The 26,510-nt window shown below is 34.5% G+C and overlaps 1 protein-coding gene across 8 annotated transcripts in view; it reads left to right on the plus strand.

Annotated features, from left to right (window-relative positions):
• LOC132698155 (nephrin) overlaps positions 1–26,510 on the plus strand; it is a 520,664-nt gene that overhangs the window by 425,613 nt on the left and 68,541 nt on the right. For all 8 annotated transcript variants that reach the window (XM_060664070.1, XM_060664071.1, XM_060664069.1 and 5 more), the window contains 2 exons: positions 6,563–6,742; positions 12,040–12,219. In XM_060664070.1, the coding sequence (XP_060520053.1) occupies positions 6,563–6,742; positions 12,040–12,219 (360 nt within the window). The remainder of the gene's footprint in view (positions 1–6,562; positions 6,743–12,039; positions 12,220–26,510) is intronic.

A 26,510-nucleotide genomic window follows, 5' to 3' on the forward strand; every position in this document is an offset into this window, starting at 1 on the left:
TTATCAAGATAAATTGAACGCACGGTACAGTCTCTAATAACCCTATTGTGCAAAATGTCGATGAATAAAATTTCTTCATTGCTCTAACCAACAAATCTGGAATACTGCCCCGTGCCATCTTAATTCGTAAGACACTTGGATGGAAAATGACACTGTGATGTGAGACGGGCTGCCGGGATATCGATGCAGTCAATGCATCCAGAAACACTAGGGAAGTGATCGACCTAATGGTTCCACACACTAATCTACCACACTATAAGTTAACTGATCCATCCGAAAATTGGAATTTACATTGAACCTTAAATTCAGTACTAATTGCACAATTGGAAGTGTGAGTAAGCTACAGTTAGTTGGCTTTTGCAAATCTTCAATTATAGAAATCAAAAGAGTCCGAATTACGGCGTTTGTGTCAATTGAATCCGTTTTCCGATTCGTCCTTTTTAAACCTTTGCCATAAATTGTTGACATCCTGGAAGTACCCCCTTAGTTTCTTTGTCCAAGATTTTCCAAGTTATCCTCAAATTCTTCAATTATTTTATATTTGCCACGAAAACGAATCTATTCCCAAAATTTCAGTAAATTCAACATTTCGTTATTTGTGTACTTTCTAACACGCAAGGAATTAAGGTTAGAAATTGATGTTCAAAGTAGATCAAATCGTAGTTGAATGTTATAGGTAACGATATGTGCTCAAGGTTGCTTTATGAAACGCAAATACGATTACACTTGTACATACTTAAGAAACGATTCAACTTTAAAGAAACATGGAGACCGGCTGAGAGTTCTTGTGCAGGTTATATTTGGTACCAAGGCGATCGCAACTCCAAATACACAGATATTGCATTAACTGTAAATATGTTTTATTAATATTTTTAAGAGTAGCTGGGGTAAAAACTTGAGGTGGACTGCTTTTGCGACTCCCTCTATTAAAAGTGGTCCGATGTCACTCCTGATTCCTGTGAGACCGTTTTTGACACCATGCCGAGATAGCTGTCAATGTCTATTAGTTAATACCAATGCCATACGAGGACGTTGTGACTGTAGCCCACAAGCTCCAGTCCTTCGATAAATTAATTGATCTCATGGATATCTCTTGACCCGTATCTATTCTTCACTAGGCTGATTGTTCTGAAATTGACCCTAACCCGCGTTCAAATTCACTTAGTTTTATCGATGTTTTCATTACCCCGATATCAGCAAAACTAACCAAATTCTTATAAAAAATGAATAAAACCTGTTTATTTTCTTTTTTTTTTTCAAAGAAACTTCCACAGGCTACTGTAATATTTTTTACAAAACTTCTGAATTCCTCCTGCGTTGGGTTTTGCTGAGTCAAAATTGCTGACGTTTCGCCAATCATCCTGTTGGCTTCTTCAGAACTTGACTGAAACTGGCTCGTATTTTACTCTGTACCTGCTTATTTATTGTTTGAGGGAAGCGGAGCTAAATGAGGGGCATAAACACATATATTTATGGAAGCCTTTGAGAAGAAAGTTCTCGAAACCTTTCATCTAAACCAAAATTATGGAAACGCTGCGTCGATGATACTTTTCTTATTTGGCCTCATGGTCAAGAAACCCTAGTAGATTTTCTTAGACATTTAAACTCTATACACCCTAATATACGTTTTACCATTGAGCTGGAAACTAATAATAACTTTCCATTCTTAGATATTCTTATCAATAGAAAATCCACGCTAACATTGGGTAATTGTATTTACAGAAAACCTACGCACACAGACCGATACCTTAATGCATGGTCACATCACCATCCGTCCCAAAAATCATCGGTTATCAAGTCTCTTATTTACAGAGCCGTGAAACTATCTCAGCCCGAGTCACTGAAAACAAAATGAAAATACTTTATCTCTGCTCTTCTCTCTAATAATTTCCACATTAAGGATATTAAGCGTTTAATCAAAAAATTCACTTCACCACAACCTTCCAATAGTAATGAGTCCGAAAGCAATTTTACACTTGCCACTGTGGTCCTTCCTTACATTCAAAACATCACTGACCACATATCAAAAGTTCTAAACGTCGAAACCAGATTTACCACTTGTTCAATAATCTCTCATCATCTTCGATCCGTGAAAGACAAAACTCCATTTGAGATACCAGGAGTTTACAGCATTCCGTGCATATGCTGCAAAGAATACATTGGAGAGACTGGACGAAAAATATCAACTAGTCTCAAGGAACACGAAAGAGCCTTACGACTAAGACAAATAAACTCATCAGCTGTTGCCGAACACACTCATGAAACCGGACATAAAATTTTATTCGTTTAAACTAAAATTCTTGCATGTAATCAGTTCTTCTACCTGTCATCAATTTGGGAATCAGTCATCCGAGACGGTGTTTATGCCCCTTATTTAGCTCCCCCTCCTCAAACAGTATATAAGCAGGTACAGAGTAAAATACGAGCCAAGTTCAGTCAAACTCTAAAGAAGCCAACAGGATGATTGGCGAAACGTCAGCAATTTCGACCCAACAAATCCAGAAGTTTTGTAAAAACTGTTTATTTTCTTTTAATGAAAAAAAGTCTAATCATTTTCAAATAAATTGGGACATAAATATTATCGTTTAATATACAAAAGCTATACATCATAAATATAGCTCAGCATATACTGGAAATAGCAATTTCTACGGCACACAATAGTTTAAATTAGTATTGACCCCAATTGCAAGAATTCGAAATTCACCCGTGGTCCTCGCGATCTTATATTACCCTCTTCCACCCCATAAACAATGTAGATTCCGAGGAGTTTCTTACTCTACTTAACTTTATCCAGTTTAAATTGCGTTTATCTTGGAAGGTACGTAAAATTCAACTCAAAGCGGGGAACGTAGAGAGAGCGACCTTTGAAATTAGGGAATTCGGATCCGCTCGAAATTGAAATGCCCCTCCCCGGAGGGGCCATTTTAAAATTTATGAGGTCCTACTTACGCATGACTTCGACATCAAAGTGGGTTCCCAACTATACTTGCGTAAATATCTGGAATAATTAGGTCAGTTCTTTAAGACGCGCCGGAAATGCTAACGCACCCATTTTATTACGGATAACTACCGAATCAGCAGCTACGGGAACAGTTTCCGAGCTTCTAATTGACGTTCGCTTTAAGTGTTTTTCCGAACTCTTTTACAGGCTTTGACCAAACATTCTAAAGCCGGAAATTTCAAGAAAACATCCGTTATCTCAACAAAAGACGTTTCCGTGAGATTGATACGGATATATATGTCGATGTAGGTTATACACTGATGTCAACCTTTTTCCACCTGTTTGTTTCCATTCGGATGATCTGCAAACAACGACTTAGCGAAACCGCCCTAATTCCCTCAGGCCTATTTTTTCTTACCCACATCAAACATTTCAAAAAAGTTCCGCCAAATTTGACGTTGCTTTTACTTACCCCAAATAATCTTTGTTTGGTTTTGGTTAGACGTTATTATAAACTCATCAATAGATAACAATAAATAAGAAGACCTTATATTTACGTACTTTTGCTTTAAAAAATAATAGATGCTTTTGGTGTCACTGTCGATATTCTTTAGCTATTTTTCTGTTGTGTAAAAGTGATTAAAATGTATTCATACCAATAAAGTTTCGTTGTGATCTGCTACTAAATTGTGCGGAAGGGACAAGTAACTACTATACCAGGAAGAGGATGTTAATTTTTTATTTGCTTTCTTCCTACAAAAGTTTCATATAATTTATATGAATGATTTCTGGGATTGGATTACTTACGTTACCTCGAGTACCAAAAATTAATATACACAAAATATTCATGCTCCCGTGGTATATTAGTTTATTTGGGTTGGTATTACTTTCTGATAATACGGTTTATTTTTGGAAAGCTCAGCTTCTTACATTTAGAATTGCTTAACAAATAATATTACAAATACCGGTTACGAGAGTTTTAAAAAGGTAATGGAGATATTTTGTAAAAGATATTTTATGGCACTAGACAACACCACAGTTAAATACTAAAAACTAAAATGGTTGGTCAGCTTGATCATGAAAATGATATGTCAATTATTGAGTTAAATTGCAAAACATTGCATTCAATAGCAACATATAATTAAACAGGGTGCAATGGCCAAAGTATAAATAATAGAATATAAAAAGTAAAAATGTGTGTGCGTCACAGTTGCGACCACAATGTGGGTCTTACAGATCAACAGTTGGCGAAAAATGGTTATTTTTTCCTGATCGCATTTGGCACTGACAGAGGTTTTGACATTAAGGGCAAAGGGCAAACAAAGTAAAAACAATATGTGTTTTGTCAAGAGTTGCATTGCATATACAGAATACTTACTAAAATTTTTATAAACGAAACTTTAGTCACGACTTTGATTTTGTACGAGCTGAGCGCAGCGAATTTTTAATTAACAAATTTAAATAAGTTTATAAGCGCGTTGTATGTTAAAATTTCATCTGCTTTTTATATGGTTCTATTATATTCAGATACTGCTAATGTCCTTTTAAAAGAACACCGTAAATAAACTACTTAAACTCCATAAACTCGTTATTTGGTTACCATCGTCAATATTGACATAAAATAATTCGTATTATAAAAAATATATAGTTAAGGTATATTTGATATAAGGATGTTGGGACCGTATATAAATCTTAATCCATTCAGTCCGTTTCTTTTTTTTCAAACTCCGAAAGGCTAGGGGTTTCGAGCTCGAACAGAGCCCGCAAGCATTACAAAAGACAAGCGGATTTACATTTTCAATAACATTTACAATGTTGGCTCGAGGGAGACAAAAGTTGTACCCGGTTCGGTCGTTAACGTTGTAAATTACTTTGTGTGAGGTTAATGAGAAAATATACGACGCGAATTACGATGACGCAGTTCGATTTAACTTCTAGCGATTAGTTGCTGTAACGGTATACTCGAAGTGATTATCGATTTTTTCACGACGGGCTGTTTGTCCGACACCGTTTACAATTCCTGCAATCGAAACCGTAATTTTTAATCGGCCTAATTACGCCCCGAAGTATCCGTTAAACCCGGATTGCATACTGTAATTGCTATACTTATAAACTCGCCTACGACTTATTAAATGGCATCGAAAAATCGTAATTTGAACATTTCGAACACTAACCAAAATTGTTCAAAAATTCAATCATTCTTTATACTATTATTTATTATTATACAATTTATTTAATAATTAGACAAAATCAACATTTACAGTAGTAAAAGTCAAAAGACAAATGAAATTACATTTGAGACTAAAAAGACTAACTTTTTGTTTATTTTTTAAAGTATCTTTGCCTAAACGGGCGTAAAAAAAGACGGCTAGCAATAAGTAATAGGGTTATTTATTTACTTTCTGTTTCTAGTTCTAATTATTACTGAAATCACTAACATAATTAATATTATGTGATAATCAAACAATTTTTTTTAATCTTTATAGAAAAATAAATTTATAGTATTCTGAATTGATATACGCGGAAATTCAATTCTCGCGAAATTATATATTTTTACATGATAATTGTTTCGACAACACCGTGTCTTTATCACATTTGATAAAGACACGGTGTTGTCGAAACAATTGTCATGTATATGTATATGATTTCCTGAAAATCTGAACTTTTAGTTCTTATTTATTTTGATAAATGGATTTTCATCAAGTAAAAGCCACCTCAGTTCAATTTACCCTGAAATGTTAAATCTAAAGTCTTTTTTATTATTTTAAGGAAATGTATTAATAAAAAAGATAAAAGTATATGTGTTTCAAGGGTATTGGCCGATTGTCTTATTTTTTGTAATTTCTAAATGATACGTACGAATCATATAGCGGTTAGGTAATTATAGTAAACTATGGTAAAAATTGATGCACCGCAGGCGGCATTGATATTTTCGTAGTATTTCCATACACTTAACTTGCATTTCCAGAACATTTAACGAGATCTAGGCATATGTTGACAAAATACAGCCGCAAAAATGCAGCATCCAAACTTATTAACGATCTGTCAGTCGTCATGTTGGTTGTCGAATTCCGCAAGGTCATTAGTTATAAACGAGTTTCAAATCTCGCGTATGTGCATGTTGAATAAACCTAATTTTTTTTTACATATTTGCTTCATGAGTTCCTGTTCTATCAGCGTAGATAGGGCCTCTATATGGATAATGGCTGTATAGTACAAACATATGTTAATATTACATGAAAATATTTTAGTTATATATTGATATTTATTTTATTTTGGTAAATAATTACTTAATTAGTTTTATTTCATTTATAACAGAAATGCAATTGCAATGCGAAACTTTCTATATCCCGGTATATACATTAGTGCAACCGAGAGTACAATAACATGCAACATTAGAATTTACCATTTTAAAAAATACTTATCACAGCAGCACGAAATGCTTAGTAGGAGTTCTCATGAAATAGTCAAAATATATCATAACTAGTTAGTTTAAACAATGATAAACGATTGAAATAAATTCACAAAGTATCCGTTGCCAAATGACTGTAATTAATGAATGAATTGAATAAATTAATAAACATTTTAGTTTAGATTAACATATTTTGTATTTTTTTTCAGCGTGCCCGTTTCTATTTTCGTTTCTCCTGCTGATGACCTCCTCGGTCGACGCTCAGCAGCAGTATTTCCGGGTGCAGCCGCACGACATCGTGGTTCAAGAGGGCGGCGAGGCCATGCTGGAGTGTGAAGTAGCCAATCTTGCCGGTCAAGTGCAGTGGACGAAGGACGGTTTCGCATTAGGTAATCAGGACGTCTAAATCCGTTTAAATTAACCGCGTTAGTACCTACTCGTCGACGTTTGCTTCAGACAGCGTTGTCGGATTGTTGAATTTTTTTTTTGGTTAATTGAAGTGGCACAATAGCGTAGAACAACGGAAGGCGATAGAGCGAATTGTCAGCGAGTCCTCGTGCAAAGTGGTTTTTACGTTTGTTGACCGTTGGTGGATGCGCGTTTATTATATATATATAATATATACAGTGATATTTTTCTTGTGTTACTGTTTATTTCAACGATTTGTTCTCAATATGCAGGATGCCAAGTTAACTTTTTAAAATGCGTATTTATTAATATCCTCGGCGTATTCCGTAGTTTCCGTTTGGTTCTAAAAAATTTCAAAGTAAAGAAAATGGGATGTGGCATTTTCTAAAATTTCAATTTAAGCTTCGTTTACGAGATATAGACTAACCCTGTGTTACGATTTTTTTACAATTATCAATAATCGAGCAACACAAAGTAACATATTTAATATATTTTTTAATTTAATTACATGTCATAGCCAATTAATCTAATCACTGGAGATAGTATGTAATATATGTTTTGACATCCTATATATGAAAAACTTATCTGACCTTTATATATCTTTTATAATTTTTGTTTGATTCATTAAACACATAAAATTAATGCTACATCATGCAACTAAGGTTTGGAAAATCCTGGAATAAATAAAAACAAGTTATAATTAACGTAATTAAGATAGAGGCCTAGTATTTTAGTCAAAAATTATATGGTTAATGGATTGCATCGCTTATACAAAAGTAATTTCCCAAGGGTATGGAACATACGTGACAACGTGACAACTCTTTGATATATTGTTTAAAATGACGTTTATAATTGTACAAGGTGGGCAATTTTTGATGTTTCTATAGAAGATTGCTTGATCAATTGACTTTGAAAACTTTAACTTTTCATTATTTTCAATAAATTTCAAATTTCATTCATTTAATTAGTGCATAGTAACCATGAGTAACCATTCACTTCACCAGAAAACAAATAATATATTCATAATCTGTTAATGCCATGCGATTCTACACTGCCTGAAGAATGTGTAATTATCTTTTATGTAACTTGGAAAACAAGAACATCGGCATTACTCAAAATCCCGAAAAATAACTGAACTTTTTGATATACCTCGAAAACAAAAGAAAATAGTGACTTCTGGTGCTCATCACAGATTTCATATAGGAGTACAGATGTATTATTTGTTTGATGTTTTCTCGTCTTAAGCCTACAAGTCTCCATGAGTGCGAAAATACTTAAAAAAAAACGTTTGTTCATTTAATGGCGATCTGGAAGCGGCAACATCGGAACCTGGGCGAGCTGCACCCCACAATGCCTATTTAAATCCCGAACGTGTAGTAATAGCCACCGATATTGCAAATTGAGTGAATCGACCCATAGGTATTCGCAATTAGGAGGATCGACCTTGAGCAAATTTAATTTCGGGGAAATTTGCCGCGACGCATTTGAATTTCGACTTTTTGTTGCCGGAACTGGAATTATTCGAATTCTCGTCCGATTTTTTGTTGTAAAGGAAAATTGCTGAAAATTTTGAATTTGTGGAAAAAGTCTGAAACTTCCACTGTTGAATTTGTATAAGTAGGTGTTTTTGCTTAGAATTTTGATAGAATTTGGAAGCAAGGTATACCAGACGTGGGATAAACCGCAGTGTACAGTATCAAGAAATTTAAAAAAATAGTTTGCAAATGCACATTTTTAAATTTAATTAATAAATCCCTATATTTTTACAAAATTCACACTATATTGCAGTACGTAAAAGATTTATGAATTTCTGCTTTTTTACAAAACTTACCAAAAAACGTAAGTTTTGATTAGCTGTGAAAAAAAAAACTGAATTTCAATCAATGTTCTTATTCAATTTTCAAAAAAAAAGTGAATTTACAATCTTCTTAGAAAGTGACAGACAGAAATTTTAAGTTTTGGTGAGCTTTGTACAAAAAAACTTAATTTAATTTAATTTGTTGTTTTTTACAGAATTTCATAAAAAAATGTGAATTCACAAACTTCGTGACAAAGTTGAAGTTTTGGTTAGATTTGTAAAAAAATGGTAAATGCCTATGTTCTATATTCACTTTGATTTCCAACTGATTTTTTTTTAATAGGATATGCGCGTCTACGAATACCATGAATTCAGGAGAAAAGCATAAATAATGGAAATTGACAAAAGTAATAACCCCTGTAACAACCACAAATCGATAAGACTTACGATAAAGACACACAAGTAAAAGAGAATTTTTTAAGTAACTTTTTGATTTATCTTTTACGAAATCACGTTAAAATTTTATAGGATTATATTCTAAAAGAAACAGTGATTCAAAAAATGTAAAGGCCCGCGTTTTTAAACAGAAAGCTATTTATTCTGCCTCCCGTAATATGTAAATGCCAAGCCAATATTGTACATTGCCTAAAATAAATTAAAGAAAAAATTGTTTGTATAAACTTTGAACATAAATACACTAGCAACGCCGGCAGCCTCAGACAATAAATCAATATATATATAGAAGCTATCTAATTGAGAACTTCAAAGCCAACAAAATTCTAATATCAGACGTTAATAAACGCGAAACAAGACGACGTACCAGAGAACGGAACGCCCATATTAACGAAACTAAAGCCCGTAATTGAACAACAACATTGAAACGTATATTACGTCTTCGTATTGTCTCTATGTTTGTATTGTTAATATATAATCGCTCTTTCGCAATATTGCCAAAAGCTATTGTTACGGCGGTTTATGTAGCAGACTAATGAAGTTGAATTTATTCCCCGGCCATGTTTGTTATTTATCAGAATTTCGAAACCTCGTAGGGATTGATATAAGGAATGAAATTCCTACGAAGACGACTAAGAACTTTATTCGAAAATATACTTCAACCCCGGTATCAGTTGCTTCTACGTCAGCAATAGCCGTTCTACGCGAAGTATGTAAAACCTCTCTTCAAATTAAGTGATACATCACCCTATCGGGAAAGGAAAACCGAGATTGCATTTTCTGTTCTTAGTTTTTTGATGGTCACTTGAAAAGTTTCCAACCTCACCCTGAAGATGGCGGCACTAGTGACCAAAAGCTAGTGACCCTACTTGTGTACCTCTTGATAGCTACTTACAAAAGTTTCAGCCATTTTGGTCCCGTGATTTTTAGTTTAGAGTCGTTTTAGTGAGTCGATGTGAGTGTTTTCGGGAAAATGGAAAAAAATGAGTATGGAGCTGTTATAAAATATTTGTTTTTAAAAGGCAATACCCCTACACAAAATAAAGTTGAGTTGGGCTTTGGACCGTCATTTACCACAGTAAAATTTTGGGCAGTTCAATTTAAACGTGGCCGTAATAGCTTAGGAGATGATGAACGTTCAGGACGTACGAAAAAATGTAACTACCGGCGATAATATTGCTAAAGTTCATCAAATGGTGTTAGTTTTGGTTAGAACGTGTTTGTTAGACTTTAAATCAAGATTTAGGCACGCGAAAGGTGTACAGTCAAAACAGTGAATTGCGAAGTTGAAAAAGCAAAAACTGCTGGGAAAGTGATGCCGAGTGTTTCGTGGGAGAGCCATGGAGTCATGTTAATCGATTACCTTCAAAAAGAAAAAAACTACTACAGGAGCATACTTGACCCGCTGACGGAAAGAATAAAAATGGCCACATTTGCAAAAAAAATCCTGTTTCACCAAGACAACTCATACCTCAGAGAAAATCAATTAATTACGGTTTGAACTCTATCTGCCTTACTCATCAGATCTACCCCCAGCGACTTTTTGTTGTTACCTCACCTGAAAACTGCGCTCGGTGAACAAGAATTTCCGTCAAATTAGGAGGCAATCATTTTCGCGAACAATTACTGGGGGTGTGCGGGTTTGACAGATGGGAGCATCGCTGGAAGAAGTTTATGGAGTTACGAATCGACTATGTAGAAAAAAAAAGAGAAAAAATGTCTTGTATCATTGTTAGGTTATCCAAGGTTTGTCGAAGATAGACTAAAGTACTTTACAAAATTTCGTCAATTGTTATAAAAAAAGTTGATTAATAATTATTGTCAGATATCCAGTATTATTCATACGCCATAAAAAAAATTGTATATTGTATTTGCATATATATATATATATATATATATATATATATATATATATATATATATATATATATATATATATATATATATATATATATTGTATATTACAGCTATTTTATTGAGAAATATAACTTTTTCACTGTTACACTATTTTTAACAAATTTCTCCTGGAACCAAGCTGTTAATTCTTGTATTTTATAAAATCTAACTAGGAATTTGATTTTGTCGTTAGTGTCATTCTAAATTAAGTCAGATGGATAATGTTGGAGATTACTTATTAAATTTATTAATTATTAATGAATTGAAGATTAATATTTTTCGAACAACAAAAACAAACAAAAAAAAATATGTTTATATTTTATATGTGATTTCAAGCTTTAGAATGTGCGGAGTTTTTTATAAATAATAATTTTGTTACATAAAAATAAAAAAAAATATCGTATTTTTCACGGCAATTATAGTTGGCGACTTTATAGAAATGCCCATGTTTTTCGATCCTGCATGTTTGAGGGTATCCGTGATAAAAAAGAGAGCTACTTTTTTATGTATAACTAGGACGCATAAATAATACGAAGTGTTACATATTGTCAATTCAAAAAGCAAAAAAAAAAACTTTAAAATGAGAAATAATAAATGTAATATCGAATTTATTGATTTAGGATATGTTATTTTATAATAACTATTGTATTTCTCAATCCTACCAAAATATATATACAAGATGTTTTTAGGTTATCTAAACTATTAAAATTAAACATTAATATTATGTTAAACAGTTCTGGGATTCCATATTTGTCATTTACCTACGTTTTTAACTTGGCCTTAGATTTTTTAAAATTTAACGATAAGTTTTGGTTAGTTCTTAAAGTGGACTTTAGTTGACATATATTAATTGACTAAATGCACAGTCTATAAAGAATTCCTTATATCTGCGATATTTTTCATGGCAAATACCAACAACACATACATGATTGAAAAGGACTCAACACTGACATTTTTTAAGAGCAACAAAGCCTCTTTATAATTGTCATATAAAATACGAAAGTCTTGTCGATTTTGTTGTTAAAAAACAGTAACGTATTTGTCGGACAAAATTCTCTAATTGGCATAAAATGGAAAATTGGAAATATTTATATCCGCGCGACGAAACTTACTCGGCTTTGTCTTTTCCAGGCTTCCTGTCGGTTATTCCCGGTTTTCCCAGATACTCCGTAATCGGTGACAGGAGGCACGGAGTTTATAACCTGAGGATAAGCAACGCGTCTCTCGAGGATGACGCCGAATATCAGTGCCAAGTCGGACCGGCCAGATTGCACAAGGCCATCAGAGCGAACGCGAGGCTGAACGTTATTTGTGAGTGTTTTTTCCCTTTTTTAATCGAAAATGTATCGAAACAAAGGACAATGTTTTAATTCGACGCGCAACGCTCGAAATTGTTGTTGGATACGCTATTTTACGTCGATATGAATATGCAGCTAATATTTTAATTTGCAGTTGGTATTTTGTGGTTGTGTTCGCCTCCCGCAGATTTTTATGGACAATGCAGACGAGTAAAACATGCATCGTTATCCCATATAAAAAATCGTTGTTTAGCGTCAAATTTAACGTAAAAGTGTGCTTTTGGGGTGCTTTCCGCAAAATTTTTCGTAGCAAAAATGTTACAGCAATTTTGAAAAATGCACATTTTCGAAAAAATCCGGAGGAGACGGGAAAGCGAAGTTTCAATTTTTTTTTTTAGAATTTATGAAAAGGCCAATATAGACATTCCTTCCTAACAAAACTATCCTCGAAAACTTCGAAAAACGACCATTATTATACCGGGAATTATTGAATAGGTGTCCGATATTTTAAGAACTTGATTTTTTACATATTTTTAAAGTATGAAATCGTTCCATCTCAAATATTTTGTTTTCCAGATACAGAGTGTCAAAGTGTTATTTGTGTTTTTTGTGAATACTAAATAATTTCTAAATAATTTTTGTTTCTATGTTTTTACACGACAACACAAACAGAACGCATTGTACAATAAAATATGTAACTTAGCTATTTTTTTCGTTTATTAGAATTGGAAAACTATTGCTCCTATCTCCTAAGTGGACCCTCACATAAAATTGATCTAGCAATTCTTTTTGTTTACCAAAAATGTAATGCAAAGTCGTCCAAAAAGCAATTGTAAAGCCGGCTACACACGATGCGGCAGGCCTGTCAGTTCGAACTGACCAGTTCGCCTGAAGTCCTGAACGTGTATATGTTCCGGTTGAACTGTCAGTTATGACTATTCAGACGGATTGATATTTCATATTTGCCTGAACGTTTGGAGGGTCGTCAATCTATCAGGCGACCGGTCTTCAGGCGGACTGTTCATTTCGAACTGACGGGCCTGCCGGATCGTGTGTAGTCGGCTTAAGTAAGAGAAGCCATGCAAGTCCTAGTCACTACAATGAAAAGCTAAATTCAGAACAAATTCTACACCACCTATAATTATACAAAAAAACAAAAATCAAAATATAACGTTGACACTCCGTATCTCGAAAACGACGTGTTTTAGACCCTGTGAACTATCGGAGGCTTATTAAGTAACATCCTGCATACAAAACTTCGCCTAAATTATCTTTCGCTTTTCTCTGCGTATGAAATTGACTGCGGTCTTTCTTCAGTGAATATTATCACGCGTCCTGCACTCGGGCTATCGGAATGATTCGTTCATCGGTAACGCCACGTGCCCAATCAAATCAACCCCCCTTTTAAAAACGAACAAAAATTCTCTTTAATTATCCGCAGCGTTCGGTACAGTACGATACGGCTTTATTAACGTTATTCCCGCTGTTTCCCGCGAATCCCGTAAAACCACCTTTATTTTGGCGGCTCGGCTTAAATTGAAATTAACCAAGCGCAGCGATAAAAATTAGCATTTTTCCAAAAAAAAACTTGCAAATATAAATTATTTTAGTTTTTTTTTTCGGTTTTTAAGAGTAAATTCAAATGTATTTCCATCTAGACTTGTGTCGAAAGCTATCGGATATTGTCAACATTAAAACAAACCAAATTGAACAGATATATACACCTACATCCCATAAAAGCAAAAAAACTCATTTAAGTTATAAAGGCATGACTCACTAAACTACCTAAATTTATTTGCACAGTGCGAATAGATTTAACCATAAGTTTTCCTCGAAAGTTTTTGCAAATAGTTTAAGAATTTGTGTTATGTTTAACACAAAAAATTCGTAATGAAAAGCTCGATTATTAATTATTATTAAAATATTGACAAAAATGCACGGAAAAGAAAAGAAATTACTTTATGTGAGCAATAAGTCAAACTGTAAGGGAGAGAACAAATCATCTCAGAAGTTACATTTCAGGTTTGTTTGAAGCAGCTAACATTTCTTTACGTATTACAAATTAATATATAGATTAAAAAATAAAAACTTAGTGTAAGATTCTGTAATATCTGTAGTGCTCTTCGAAGCAGGTGATGTTTTATTAACTACGATTTAAATTTACATAAAATAAACTATTAAAAATGTTAGTAATGAATTACTAAACAATAATTTACAGAGAACTTTATTATATATATATATATATATATATATATATATATATATATATATATATATATATATATATATATATATATATATATATATATATATATATATATATATATATATATATATATATATATATATATATATATATATATATCGGTCATGTTCAAAACTTTGTTTTTGATACTAAACACAAGATAACAAAATAAGCTGCAGGATCAAGACTAAACTTAAAACCACCAAGCGAACGCGTCGGTTGTTTCAGTTAGGTGTAAATTTCTGTATTGACTTCATTTTCAATTTTTCAAGATGCAAGATATCCATCACTTTAGACTTTAAACGTCAGTTTTGTTTACCACTATCGCGAACCACTCCGGACGTTTCCGGTGCTTTAGTCACGTCATGTCACTTCAGATTTTGCAAAAGAGAACTCGTAAAATCTACATTGCAATTGATAAGATTCCTAAGGGCCATTTAGAAATTATAAATAATTGACTCGAAATTCCCAAAGAAACGCAAAAGTTCGATCCTACTAACAGTGCTAATTTGAGAAGAAGCTATTGGATATATACAGTGTCGAGTGACACTGTGGGATTTTTTATATCTTTGTAAATATTTTTATATCGCAAATTTTTAAATACAAAAGTTCTTTATACGGAGTGGCGAATTTACTGAAAAGTATATTTTATTGCATTTATGTATTCTGCGAAATAATTCAAACCGGTATAACGAATATGACTACCGATTAGACACAGTGAATCGTTTACCTGACATATTCCAATATTTACACGTTCAAAATAATTGGTTCCGAAATTTCATTTCGCGAAATAACGAACCATAACTAATTAGACTAAAGCGTTATAAACATGCTCAAACGGCGGGGCGGGCGCAAAAAAATATGGATTTCATTCGACTAGGCAAATTAATATAAATTGTGTTAAATCGGAGATCCGAAGCGTTCATCATTCAATAAACCCTTTAATTCTAAACGAGGTGGGCCTTTAATTTCGACATTTCGCAATTTCTGGCAATAATTGCGATTGTTTTTGATTTAAATTGCATTTTGATTACTCGGCCCTCTGCTCGCTCGGCAGAACCGGACCGCCATCGTCATCCCAAATGTATTTCGATTGTTCTCTGGCGGGGGAAACTGTTGGACCTTGGAACCATTAATGAATGTTATAGTAATAATATATGTATAGTCCTAAACAGGGTGTTTTGTTGGTTAGTGGTGCGTAATTAGTGAAGGAAGTAATGCTTAGCTTTATTTTAAGAAAAAACAACGTTTATTTTTACACATAACAGTGGCGCCAATGCGCTGTTTGTATCGCATATTTTTGATGCAAACATTTTGACATTTTTTTCAGGTCAATATTTTCTTTGGATGGTTTATCCATTTCTAGATAAAAGTCACCTGTTACGCTTCTCTTGTCAGATGCGCCGTTAATTTAATATCAACTTCACATGTTTCATTTTAAATGACTTGCTTCTTTTCATTTGTTTTCACTTGTGAATTTTAATTGGTTTAATTCACAATGGTGCTGATGCTGGATAATGCAGCACACTAATGTAGATCTTCAATTCCAATATCTTTTCCGGCAAACCACTTGTTTTCTCCAAGAAGAAGTTGGTGATTTTCCTTTACCATCTTCAAAAACATCGACACTCATGTAATTGTGATAATCGAGAACTCAAATTTCAATAAACCCTCTTTGAGGAACTTTCGTTTCCAACGTGTAGGACTTTTATCTTCTTTTCTCCGGAGGTACTTTAATACCCGTCAACCAACCTTCCATGAAAACTTGACGAGAACGAGTAATATTTTGGTCTTGCCTCATTTTTGAAACTACATAGATACACAATTTTAAGTGAAAATTGATTTCTTTTCCTTTTCACAGACTTTGTTTTAAAAATTAGAAACTTCTGATCCAATTTTTATATATTTAGCATTTTGCTACACCACATTCTAGTTATCAAGATTTTCAATTTTCTGTTACGATAAGATTTTCAAAAGCAAAGAAACTCCAAAACAAATACGATCACAGACGTTTCCGACTTGCCTTGTAACAAAGTTGATATCTTTGACCGAAACCGTAATACGTAAAGGCTGTTCATAGATATAAGAAATTGACTAACTGATACGAATGAAGGAAAGACCCGGGCAAGCTGTAAGAATGAAATATGGCCGAACAGGTCCGTACTTTGCTTAGAATTTAATTATTTGACGTTTTGTTAGGAAAGATACTAAACATATTTATTTATTTATGTATGTATTTATGTTTAAATCTATAACAAAATTACAAATTATTTTTATTATCTACTTAAATTACTTAAAATTATTCAACTAATATATCAGTATCACTATCGCTATCATCGTCTGTTCTAATTATTATTTGTTCTATATTATTTGCAATATGAATATTCGATTTTTTTGCTTTTTCTATATGTTTAACAGAATTTGCCCAACTTTGTGGAGGGATGTTAAAAACTTCGGTTTCTATAAGTCTGAGGACATTGGAGTTAACACGGGGAAAACATTGTTACGACGAATGGCAGATTTCAGTTGGTGCCAAACATGTTCAATGGGATTAAATATACAGTGGTAAGGTGGAAGCCTTAAATCTGTATTCCCTAGATTTTTTGCATAATTCTCACAGAGGTATTCCTTTTGTAGGTTCAAGCTTTGTAGATCCTCAATTAATTGCTTTTTGGTATAATCTTCGTGAAAATAAATGTCGTTATTATACATGTAGTTTTGGATTTTTGCTTTTGTGTCACCTGAGGAAGGGGTTTTAGTCAACTGGCTACAGTGATAACTTGCATTGTCCATTACAATGTCGCCATTAGGAGAAATGTTTGGAACTAGTTTGTTTTTAAACCAACTTTCAAATAAATTAGCGGTGGTGTCTTCATGGTAATCCAGAGAAGAATCTTTCATATTTTTCGCACACAGAGAAAGTCCATTTGGAATCCAACCATCTTTAGAGTCAGCATGCAAAATAGTTATTCTTTTACCTCTTTTTGATGGTGCGTTTGTTTTAGACTTATCAGTTGAGTCAATCCAACCCTTTTCCGGGGTGTCATAAGTGTCGAACCAGGTTTCATCCAAGTAAATAATTGGCCTTTCTTGATCACTTTCATCTACACTCGAGAAAATGTCAGCTTCGCTTCTTTTTTTCCTTGCTGTAATGGGATTATTCACAATTTTCCATACAGTTCATATTGGAATTTCCGTCAATGTGTCCGTTTCTTCTAAAAATGCTGCCTTGCTGGCACCACGTTCAATGAGAGTCAAATAAACATTGTTTATAACTTCCTAAGTCTCAATAGAATAGTGTTTTCTACATTTGGGCGGGAGCATCTCCTGGGATACACTAGACTCGTACATATTTTGCATAATTCGCACACGATTCAACACATAATTTTACCTGAATTTAAATTCCGAAACTTTAGGTAATAAACTTGTTGCATTGTGGATAATCCCATTCAAAAGCAATTGGTCACTTTCTTATATCTATGAACAGACCATACTACATATTTCGCCTCATTCGTTCGTCAAAAATTTGAAGCAAAGCGGTTAGAGTATAAAATTTCACCTATATAAATTTATATAAATACCTATATAAATTTCACCTGGCCTCCAAGCGAGATGATTCTCAGTAGCAATTAAGACGTGAGAAACTTTTCATTCCCACATCCGGTGGCCGCATGTGTAAATAATATTATACGCAACGTGATACAACTTCGTGCAGCCAATGCAATTCCCTTTTTTTTTGGAACGCCGATTATTTTTGAGATAACGTAACAATATATTGACACGTACAAACCTGGGATGCAAAACAAACAGGTTCAAGCTATTTACATAGATTTTTTTTATTTTACTCTTTGCAATTTATTGATTATTTTTTTCTCATCATAAAAATGATCATAGCAAATTTTTCATAATATTTTGTAGGTTTGTATGTAGGATTTTGATTTTTTAAAAAAACGTTTACTATATTTGTCTTTGTATTGTTAGTTTGTTTTGTTGTTTGTCCTTTCTTTTTATTATTCGCTTTTTATTTGTATTTTAATTTTTGTCTTTAACTAAATTTTCTGTTGTCTCTTTTTTGTTTTTTTCCTTTTACCGTAAAAAAGGTACAGACATTTTTCACTTTTTTTCCTCTTTGTCCATTGTTGATGGTTTATTTCTCCCTCCCAATTGTTATTAAAAAAAACCTTCAAACCTTTGTGAATTAAGTAGGAATATTATTCTATCCTCTTTCTCGCGTTCTTTAATTCCCCCCTCCGTTGCCCTCCAAGGCTATTAACCACATCCCAGGACCGTTTTTGCATTTGAAAGGAAATGAATAATTTTCCGTAGTCGTTCGTTGGCGGTCTTCTCTCCGCCATTTAAATTGCATTATATTATTATGAAAGTTCTAGCATTCGATTCCTTCGCAATTACGCGTTGCGGCATCAAAGCGCCGACAAATAGAAAGAAATATTTTGGCACTGGTTGGCACTTCCTAAAACCAATAATAGTCGATCGGGTAGCGTTTTCTGGGACCGCGTGGGCCTACGCTTCCAACAACAGGCCGAAGTGTTTCAACAAATTCGATGCGATAGCCCCAGAGATCCGAGAATAATGTTGGGACACTTGTACCACAATCACCAAAATATTTATTTTATAAAAATGAATCCTGACGCAAATTTTCCTCATTTAAAAAAAAAAATCGGTAAAATATATTCCAGTCGAAAAATGTTTTTCTCCTATTCTGAATATCTTAAGGCAGCTAATAGCAGATGTTAAGATTTGTGTTTACAAAGATCATTGTTCTAGATTAGATTATGACAATTCCTATTACTATGCGAAATTTGGTTGTATTGGTCGTTGTGCTACTGTGTTCGCAGCTGTTGTTTTGATTGTTGCATATTTCAATTATTCTAGAACGTATAAATATGGAAAGAAGAACAATCCAAATAACTTTTGTTATATCTGTGGTAGTTACGTCGTATGTATACCACGCTTATTTTGGTGTATAAATTAGGGATCAAGTCTCCTCATACTGTTTGTTCCGTTCGCGTTGAAGCATTAAGAAACTAGCAAAAAGGTAGGAAGAAATGTTTAAGCTTTGGTGTTTCTATGGTATGGCGAGAGCTTAGGAGTCACAGTGATGATTGGGGGGGGGGGGGTATACAACATTTTTATGCTTTATTTGTGAGTGGGATAGTTGGGCAAGAGATAGACATTGGACTCATAGAGAATGGGCCTCTAGAACAAGCCTTACACCTGCTAGCAAAAATGTATCAAGAGATAGCATAGTTGACCCCAAAAAAATTTACTGCCTCCTCTTTATTATCAAACTTGGCTTGATGAAGCAGCTTGTTAAAGGTCCAGACAAAAGTGGACAGTGTTTCAACTATTTGTGCGAGAAATTTCCAGCCATATCTGATGCCAAGATAAGAGACGGTGTTTTTGTTGTGCCGCAGATAAGGACACTATGAAAAGACAAGGATTTTCAAAAACCCAATGACCAATGTGGAGGAAAGCGCCTAGGTTTAATTTAAACAAATAACTGATAAGTTTTTTGGGAACTCTAAGGATGAAAACTCGGAAAGTCTAGTTCAAAATATGTTACAACATTTTGAGTTTAAGAGTTCATTTCCTGTTTGGTTGAAAATCTTGGAGCAGTTTGCAAAGAACAAGGAGAGAGGTTTCACAGGCGGACTACTGAGGGACGTTAAAAAGGGGATATGCCCTTAAAAACACACAGCCGAATGTCCGGATAACGCAGCTTTCTGTCAAAAAGACGAATATTTCACTCAAAAAAGTGTGAGTGAAGTTTTTTTTTTCACTTTTTTTAAACTGGGATTCAACTTTTTTACTGAATAAAGAAATAAATTATTTTAGAAATAACATTTTTTTTCTTTAATATTTGCAAAAAAAAATCTGTTAAAAAGTTTAATTTTGTAGACCTGTGTACATTTGCATTTTGGAGGCAAAACAGGTTGATAACAACTTATCTAACTATAACAAATACATTGACTTCTGAATTCCGCACGAGTTTAGTGTTATTAAAACAATTTTCGTGCTTCTATTTACCCCTTTAAAATCAATCGGAATAAACATCCAAACAATACAATTCGCGCTCGGATGCGAAATAAGACCCCCGCCGTCGCCGTCGTCGATTCCCACCCCAACCAAAATCCTCATTTTGCCGCAACGTCTTCCCGCTCATTTTAGAGAGGTTCGGTATTACTCCTGAACGGGAATAGGAATCGCACGAAACGAGAAAACACAAATTAATTCAGAAATAGACGGGATGCCTTTGGCAATTAGTATTTTCTAGAACGCCGCTAATGCCGTGGAATATTAACTGGGCTTTGGGGCTTCGCCTCTGCCTCGTCAGGCCCAATAATATTTCGGCGTCCGGTTTGCCATTGCGGCAGATTACGATCGACCGTTAAAGGGTGAACGTTGGGTAACCGGGAAACACCTGGCATAATGGAAACTCCTAACAGAGACCCTGTTTCAAGTGCGCTTCGTAAAAAATTCTTTTGACGCTCGCTAAGCGTTCGGCGAGACACTAGAACATGAATGGACTTCCGATTTGAGCCGTGTGACGTCTGTGGCCAGATTAGGCAACAACTTAACCTTGACCCAACCTTGTGGTAAACATATACCTTCGGTAATAAGCTGCGATAAGAGAAAATCTGTTTCAACCCCTTTTTTTTAATTTACTGAAATTAATACAACCATTAATTATAATAAAGATACACATAAAGCAAAAATATTTGGCCAAGATGATGTTCAAATGTATTTAAATGTCAAGTCTAGTTGTCTAGTTGTATCCAAAAGCCCTTCAAGATACTCCGGATTCTTTACTTTCATAAAGACGTGTTAAACATCTAAAACTTTTATGTTACAATATATATTTTACATCGTAATGCAATCCACTGGACTGCCTTACTTCAACCAACTGCTTTCAGCGTTTTCAGAATGATTGAGAAATCACATTTGCTGACGTTAGACAAATTGTTCAAATCACAAGGCGACAAATCAGGCGAATGTGGCGGCCAGCCAAGATCACCCCGTAAAGACACCACTTTGTTTAGGAACATTGCTTGAAAAAGATTTAGTGAACGGCACGTTGTGTGCGATGTAGCACCATCCTGCTGGAACCTAAGATGTTCTTTTGATCGTTGTTCAACTAGTTCAATTTTGGACGCAGGAAATTGTTAAGCATATCAAAATATCGATCTCCGTTGACTGTTACCGTTATTCCATTTTCTTCGAAAAAGTAAGGACCCCACACACCGAACTCCGAGATTGCACGCCAGTCGGTGACTTTTGGACTGTGAAGAGGTCGCTCATGAAGTTCCTGTGGACTATTTGTTGACCAATAACGGAAATTTTGCTTATTTACGGTACCCGAGAGATGAACGTGAGCTTCATCGCTAGACATGAATACAGCGCCTCTGGGATTGTTTTGAAGAATATCCCGGCATAAATTTGTACCAGTGTCAAAATCTCTTACGCTTAATTCCTGCACTACCATCATTCTGTACGGATGCATTTGGAGTGAGTTGTGTAAAATTCTTCGAACACTTCTACCGGGAATTCCCAAAGCAGATGTATGCTTACGAGCTGAACGCCTTGGAGACTGTTGTACGGAAACTCTTACTGCATTCACATTTTCCCGTGTTCTTACTGTCCTTGGTCGGCCAGTAGATTTTCGGTTAAGCGCAGAACCTGTTTCCCTGAAGTGTAAAACCCACCGACGAATTGTTCTTCCATACGGAACCGCGCCATGCCGACCAACATCAAACTGATTACGAAAGGCGCGCTGCGTTGCTATTACAGATTCCCCACTTCTAATAAACTCCTCGGCAACGAAAGCACGATTCACTCGGCTCCAAGTCATGTCGATAACTGAAAATTGCATACTTTTGTCTGCCTAACGCGAGTGCGTACACAGTGTTGCCGGTTTTACAAACCGAACAACCACTATTTGAAATCCTGCCTACCTTTTTGCCGCATCCTGTATATTGATTCGATGTGTATATCTGGGATTAGTTACTTCACAAAAACCATCTCCACTTGCTCGTGGTATAATGGGAGAGCCTGTAGGTGCACTGTCAGACCCTGTCCCGTGATAACTTACAAAATTCTCAATACTCTCTCAAACCAGCCTTGTTTGAATTTCCTATATGGAAATTAGCAAGTTAAAATATGCCAATTTCTTCTTAATGATCTCTTGGATCTACGTGATTCACATTTGTTAAATTTAAATACACGATATAAAAATCATTTTCATTTTATATATTTGTATTTATAGTTGTCAGTAGATTACAACCAGCATGTTGGATAAAATTAGCTATTTTTAATTTATTGTACCATAAAACTCGCACATTTGTATATGAACAACGCACAATACCCACACATAGTTATCTTACTTCAGTTTCGCTAGAGAGAGTTAGTGCCGAAGAAGACGGCATCAACTTATAAAGTCGTAGAAATGAGACGATGATTTTTTTTATTTTAAAAAACTAGAAGGTCAAACATCTTTTAACTTTTCAAATTAGAAATAGTATATTATGCAACAAGTGCGGTAAACGGAATTTGACTCACGAGTTTATTTGATACGAGCGCAGCGATTTTTTAATAAACGAGTGAGTTAAAAAGTTTACCGTACGTTTTGCATACTATACTTTTTCTACAACAACACACGTTACCGTGTGTGGTTTGTGACCGAATTGACAAACGTCAAAATTCAAAGCGTGAGAAATATCTCCGAAAACATCCGATCGCTCCCAAATCCGTGCGGTAAAATCCTGGAAATGTCCAATGTGGCCCGGCTTCGTAGAAAACGAAACTGACGTGGTAAAGTGACGCTTCCCGCACACTAGATCGGTGGGTAATTAGGTATTTTACAGACCTGGGTAGAAAAAAAAGTTTACCGAACGTGTTGCATACTATATTTTTTCTACGTTCTTGGGTACATTTTCACAAAACAACACGAAAAGATTCACTGACATGACCGTCAGAATTGACGTGGTGAAGTGATCCAGACGGGAGAATAAAAAATATGCTGCAGGCATATTTTTCTATAAAACATCTTCTTCTTAGAATGCCTATCCATTAGTGGATGTTGGCGATCACATGGGCGTATCCGTCTCTTGTTTTTAGGCCTGTCCATTCCCTTATGTTTCTTAGGCAGGACATCTGTTTTCTAGCTATTGAACGCGTGCCTTCAATTTTTCCTCTATTATTAGTTGTAGGAGCCGATATTTTTGGTTTCGCATTACATATCCAAAGTAGCAAGCTTTTCTTCTTTTTGTTGTTGTAAGTAGCTCTCTTTCCTTTTTCATTTTTTGAAGGACTTCTTCGTTAGACGTTCGATATGTCCATGGTATTTTCAGTAGGCGGCGGTAAGTCCACATTTCAAACGCTTCCAATTTATTTTGCATTGTCGGCTTCATGGTCCAAGCTTCCATCCCATACAGCAACACCGACCACACATGGCACCTAACGTATCGCTGCCTTAGATTTAGACTTATATCGCGGCAAGTTATACTTGGCTTTTAATTTCCTTGTCAGGATCCCAGCTCTCATCACAGCGCCATCGTATCTTACGTTGTCTCGACTTACAATCATTTATTTCGTCTTTTTGTGGTTGACGTTAAGGCCGTAGAATTTACTAACCCGATTCACATGATCTAATATTTGTTGCAGTTCTTCGATGCTATTTCCGAGCAATACTGCATCGTCGGCGTACCTAATGTTATTTATGTAGACTCCGTTTACTTTTATTCCCATCGGTTCATTTTCCGAGGCTTCGTTGAAGATGTTTTCGGAGTAAAGATTGAATAACAGTGGTGAGAGAATGCGAACCTGTCTTACCCCCCTTAAAACATCTACGCAAATTTAAATGCTAGCGGGCGCGACTTCTACATCTTTTGGAAATGCGAATCTAGGCGGTGCGTTTCGAGATGTTATACCAACTCCAAAGAAAAAGTTTGATAACTTAATGGATTTGCCAAAGTGTCACAGTCACTTTTCTGATAGCCTGAAAGGTGCCAAAGGCTGAAATGTACTTCTTGTTTATTTTCCAAAAACCAGTACATCTTAGCTTTTCTTTACTTGTTTACATGTTAAAAGACTACTTATCTGATGGTTGTTTTTTTGTTAGAAATAAAACCAACTTCGACATGTATCAAAAACTATAGGTCGGTTGTTTTTTAATTACAGCTTTTCGATGTTTTTTGTACTTATTATTTACTTGCCAAACTTTATAAAGCCACATTTTTTAGTGCTTTGTTAATTTCCAGTTTGGTTGTTTTTTTAAGTTGCTACAATTGGCGTGTTATATTTTTGTAATAAAATGATGTTAAAACTTGATCTACTGTTTTATTGAGATTGTTTTTATCAAAATATTGCACTTTATTTGTGAAATTGATGTGTGCGGCACAAATTTTAAAAACATTTAAAAAACCTCATAAAACGTTTTTGTTTTAAAATGATACAAATTCAAATCAATATCTCTGATCACTGATTTTTTTGGACCTATTATTTTGTGGATGTGAAACTATTTCACCCAGTGAGCGATGTGTTCGCTTCTTTTGTTGTTGCCCTGTGTGATTATTTCATTTTAACGACTTCAATAATTAATACATTTTTTCAATCTTTAGCAATTGGTTATTTTTGGTTGGCTGACTAATTTTTAATGAAAAAATAAGTGACAATAACATATGATTGAAAACTGCTAAGGATGTCAAACATATTTGCAAATTACAAACATATTAATAATAACCCGTAAAATGGAAATGCTTCCTACAGCATATATCCGTCCTTTAATCGGTTTTGTGACGAAAACGAGTATATTCCAAGATGAGATGACGGCCGAGGCATGATCTTGGCTGGTTCGTACCGAGTCTACGCAATAAAATTTTTCGCCTAAGGAAATTAAATAAAGAAGAAGCTGGCTAGACGCGCCGAGAGAACCGGAGTCCCGTTAGCTCCGAATTAGATGAGCTTATTCCCCGCTCAAGACGAGATTAACGTGACCTAAACACGGGAGGCCGTGCCCAGTTTTACCTCGTATTGTTATTTCTTTTATTAAATTTAGCGAATTGCCGTTAGGAACGCGCTTGCTGCAGCAGACGTTTTCTTGTGATGCAGTTAAGCGTCAAACGAGCGAACTTTTTGGTCCGGAGTCGAAAGCTTTTTCCTTCGCTTGCCTATCGTTTCAATTTACCGGCCGGAGTTCGCGCGAATTGTTTCCGTGAGCAATAAGGGTTGTTGCGGTGAGGGATTTTAAGCTCGACTGCGAGAGGAAATTATCATATTAATAATTCCATCAAGCAAATTGAACAATTCATCATTCTCTCAGATGCTGAGGTTAAATTTAGTTAAAAACAAGAAATACACAAATCTTTTGTTTCATTATGTCGCCTTTCTGAGTTTTCGCTAGATTTTCAAGCAATTGTGAATTAGATATCCGAAGAATTTTATTTTGCAGGTCTAAAATTTAAAACAGAAAACTAATTTTTTGATTCACCATTGAAATTTTATGGTCCTTTCAGATCATCTTGAGGTACTGCATTGCATTGAACTTTTTGGAATAGGCGATCAAAAGCAAGACAGATTACAGAAAACAATAAAAAATGAAAAACAGACCATATTTCAGAGGAAAAAACAAATGCTTTATAAAAGTCTTATGAGAAATAAAACGTGATTACTACGATTGGATACTACGATACTAGAGGTCATAAAAATATTTCAAAATATGTGACCTGTGTGGAAAAATATTGTCGAATAATAAAAAGAACATAACATTTTGCATGCCATCTTTAAAAAAAAGAAAACTATTTATTTTAAAGAGAATGAAAATGAAAATTCTGTTGTGTTTTTTTTTTATGGAGCCTATAATGAACTAATGTAATATATGTATCGTTGCATTGCATAATTATTTCCTCTTTTTACGAAAATGTTTATACCTTTTATTTTTCTTGCTCACTCCGCGTGAACTGAAAGATTCTTAAAATTTTAATTCGTGCGTTCCGGTGTCTCTTTTCAACTAACTGGTGAGTGAGCGCAGCTTTTATATAACA

The sequence above is a fragment of the Cylas formicarius genome, unplaced genomic scaffold (genome assembly GCF_029955315.1).
Source record: "Cylas formicarius isolate icCylForm1 unplaced genomic scaffold, icCylForm1.1 PGA_scaffold_2__14_contigs__length_35257938, whole genome shotgun sequence".
Taxonomy (NCBI): domain Eukaryota; kingdom Metazoa; phylum Arthropoda; class Insecta; order Coleoptera; family Brentidae; genus Cylas; species Cylas formicarius.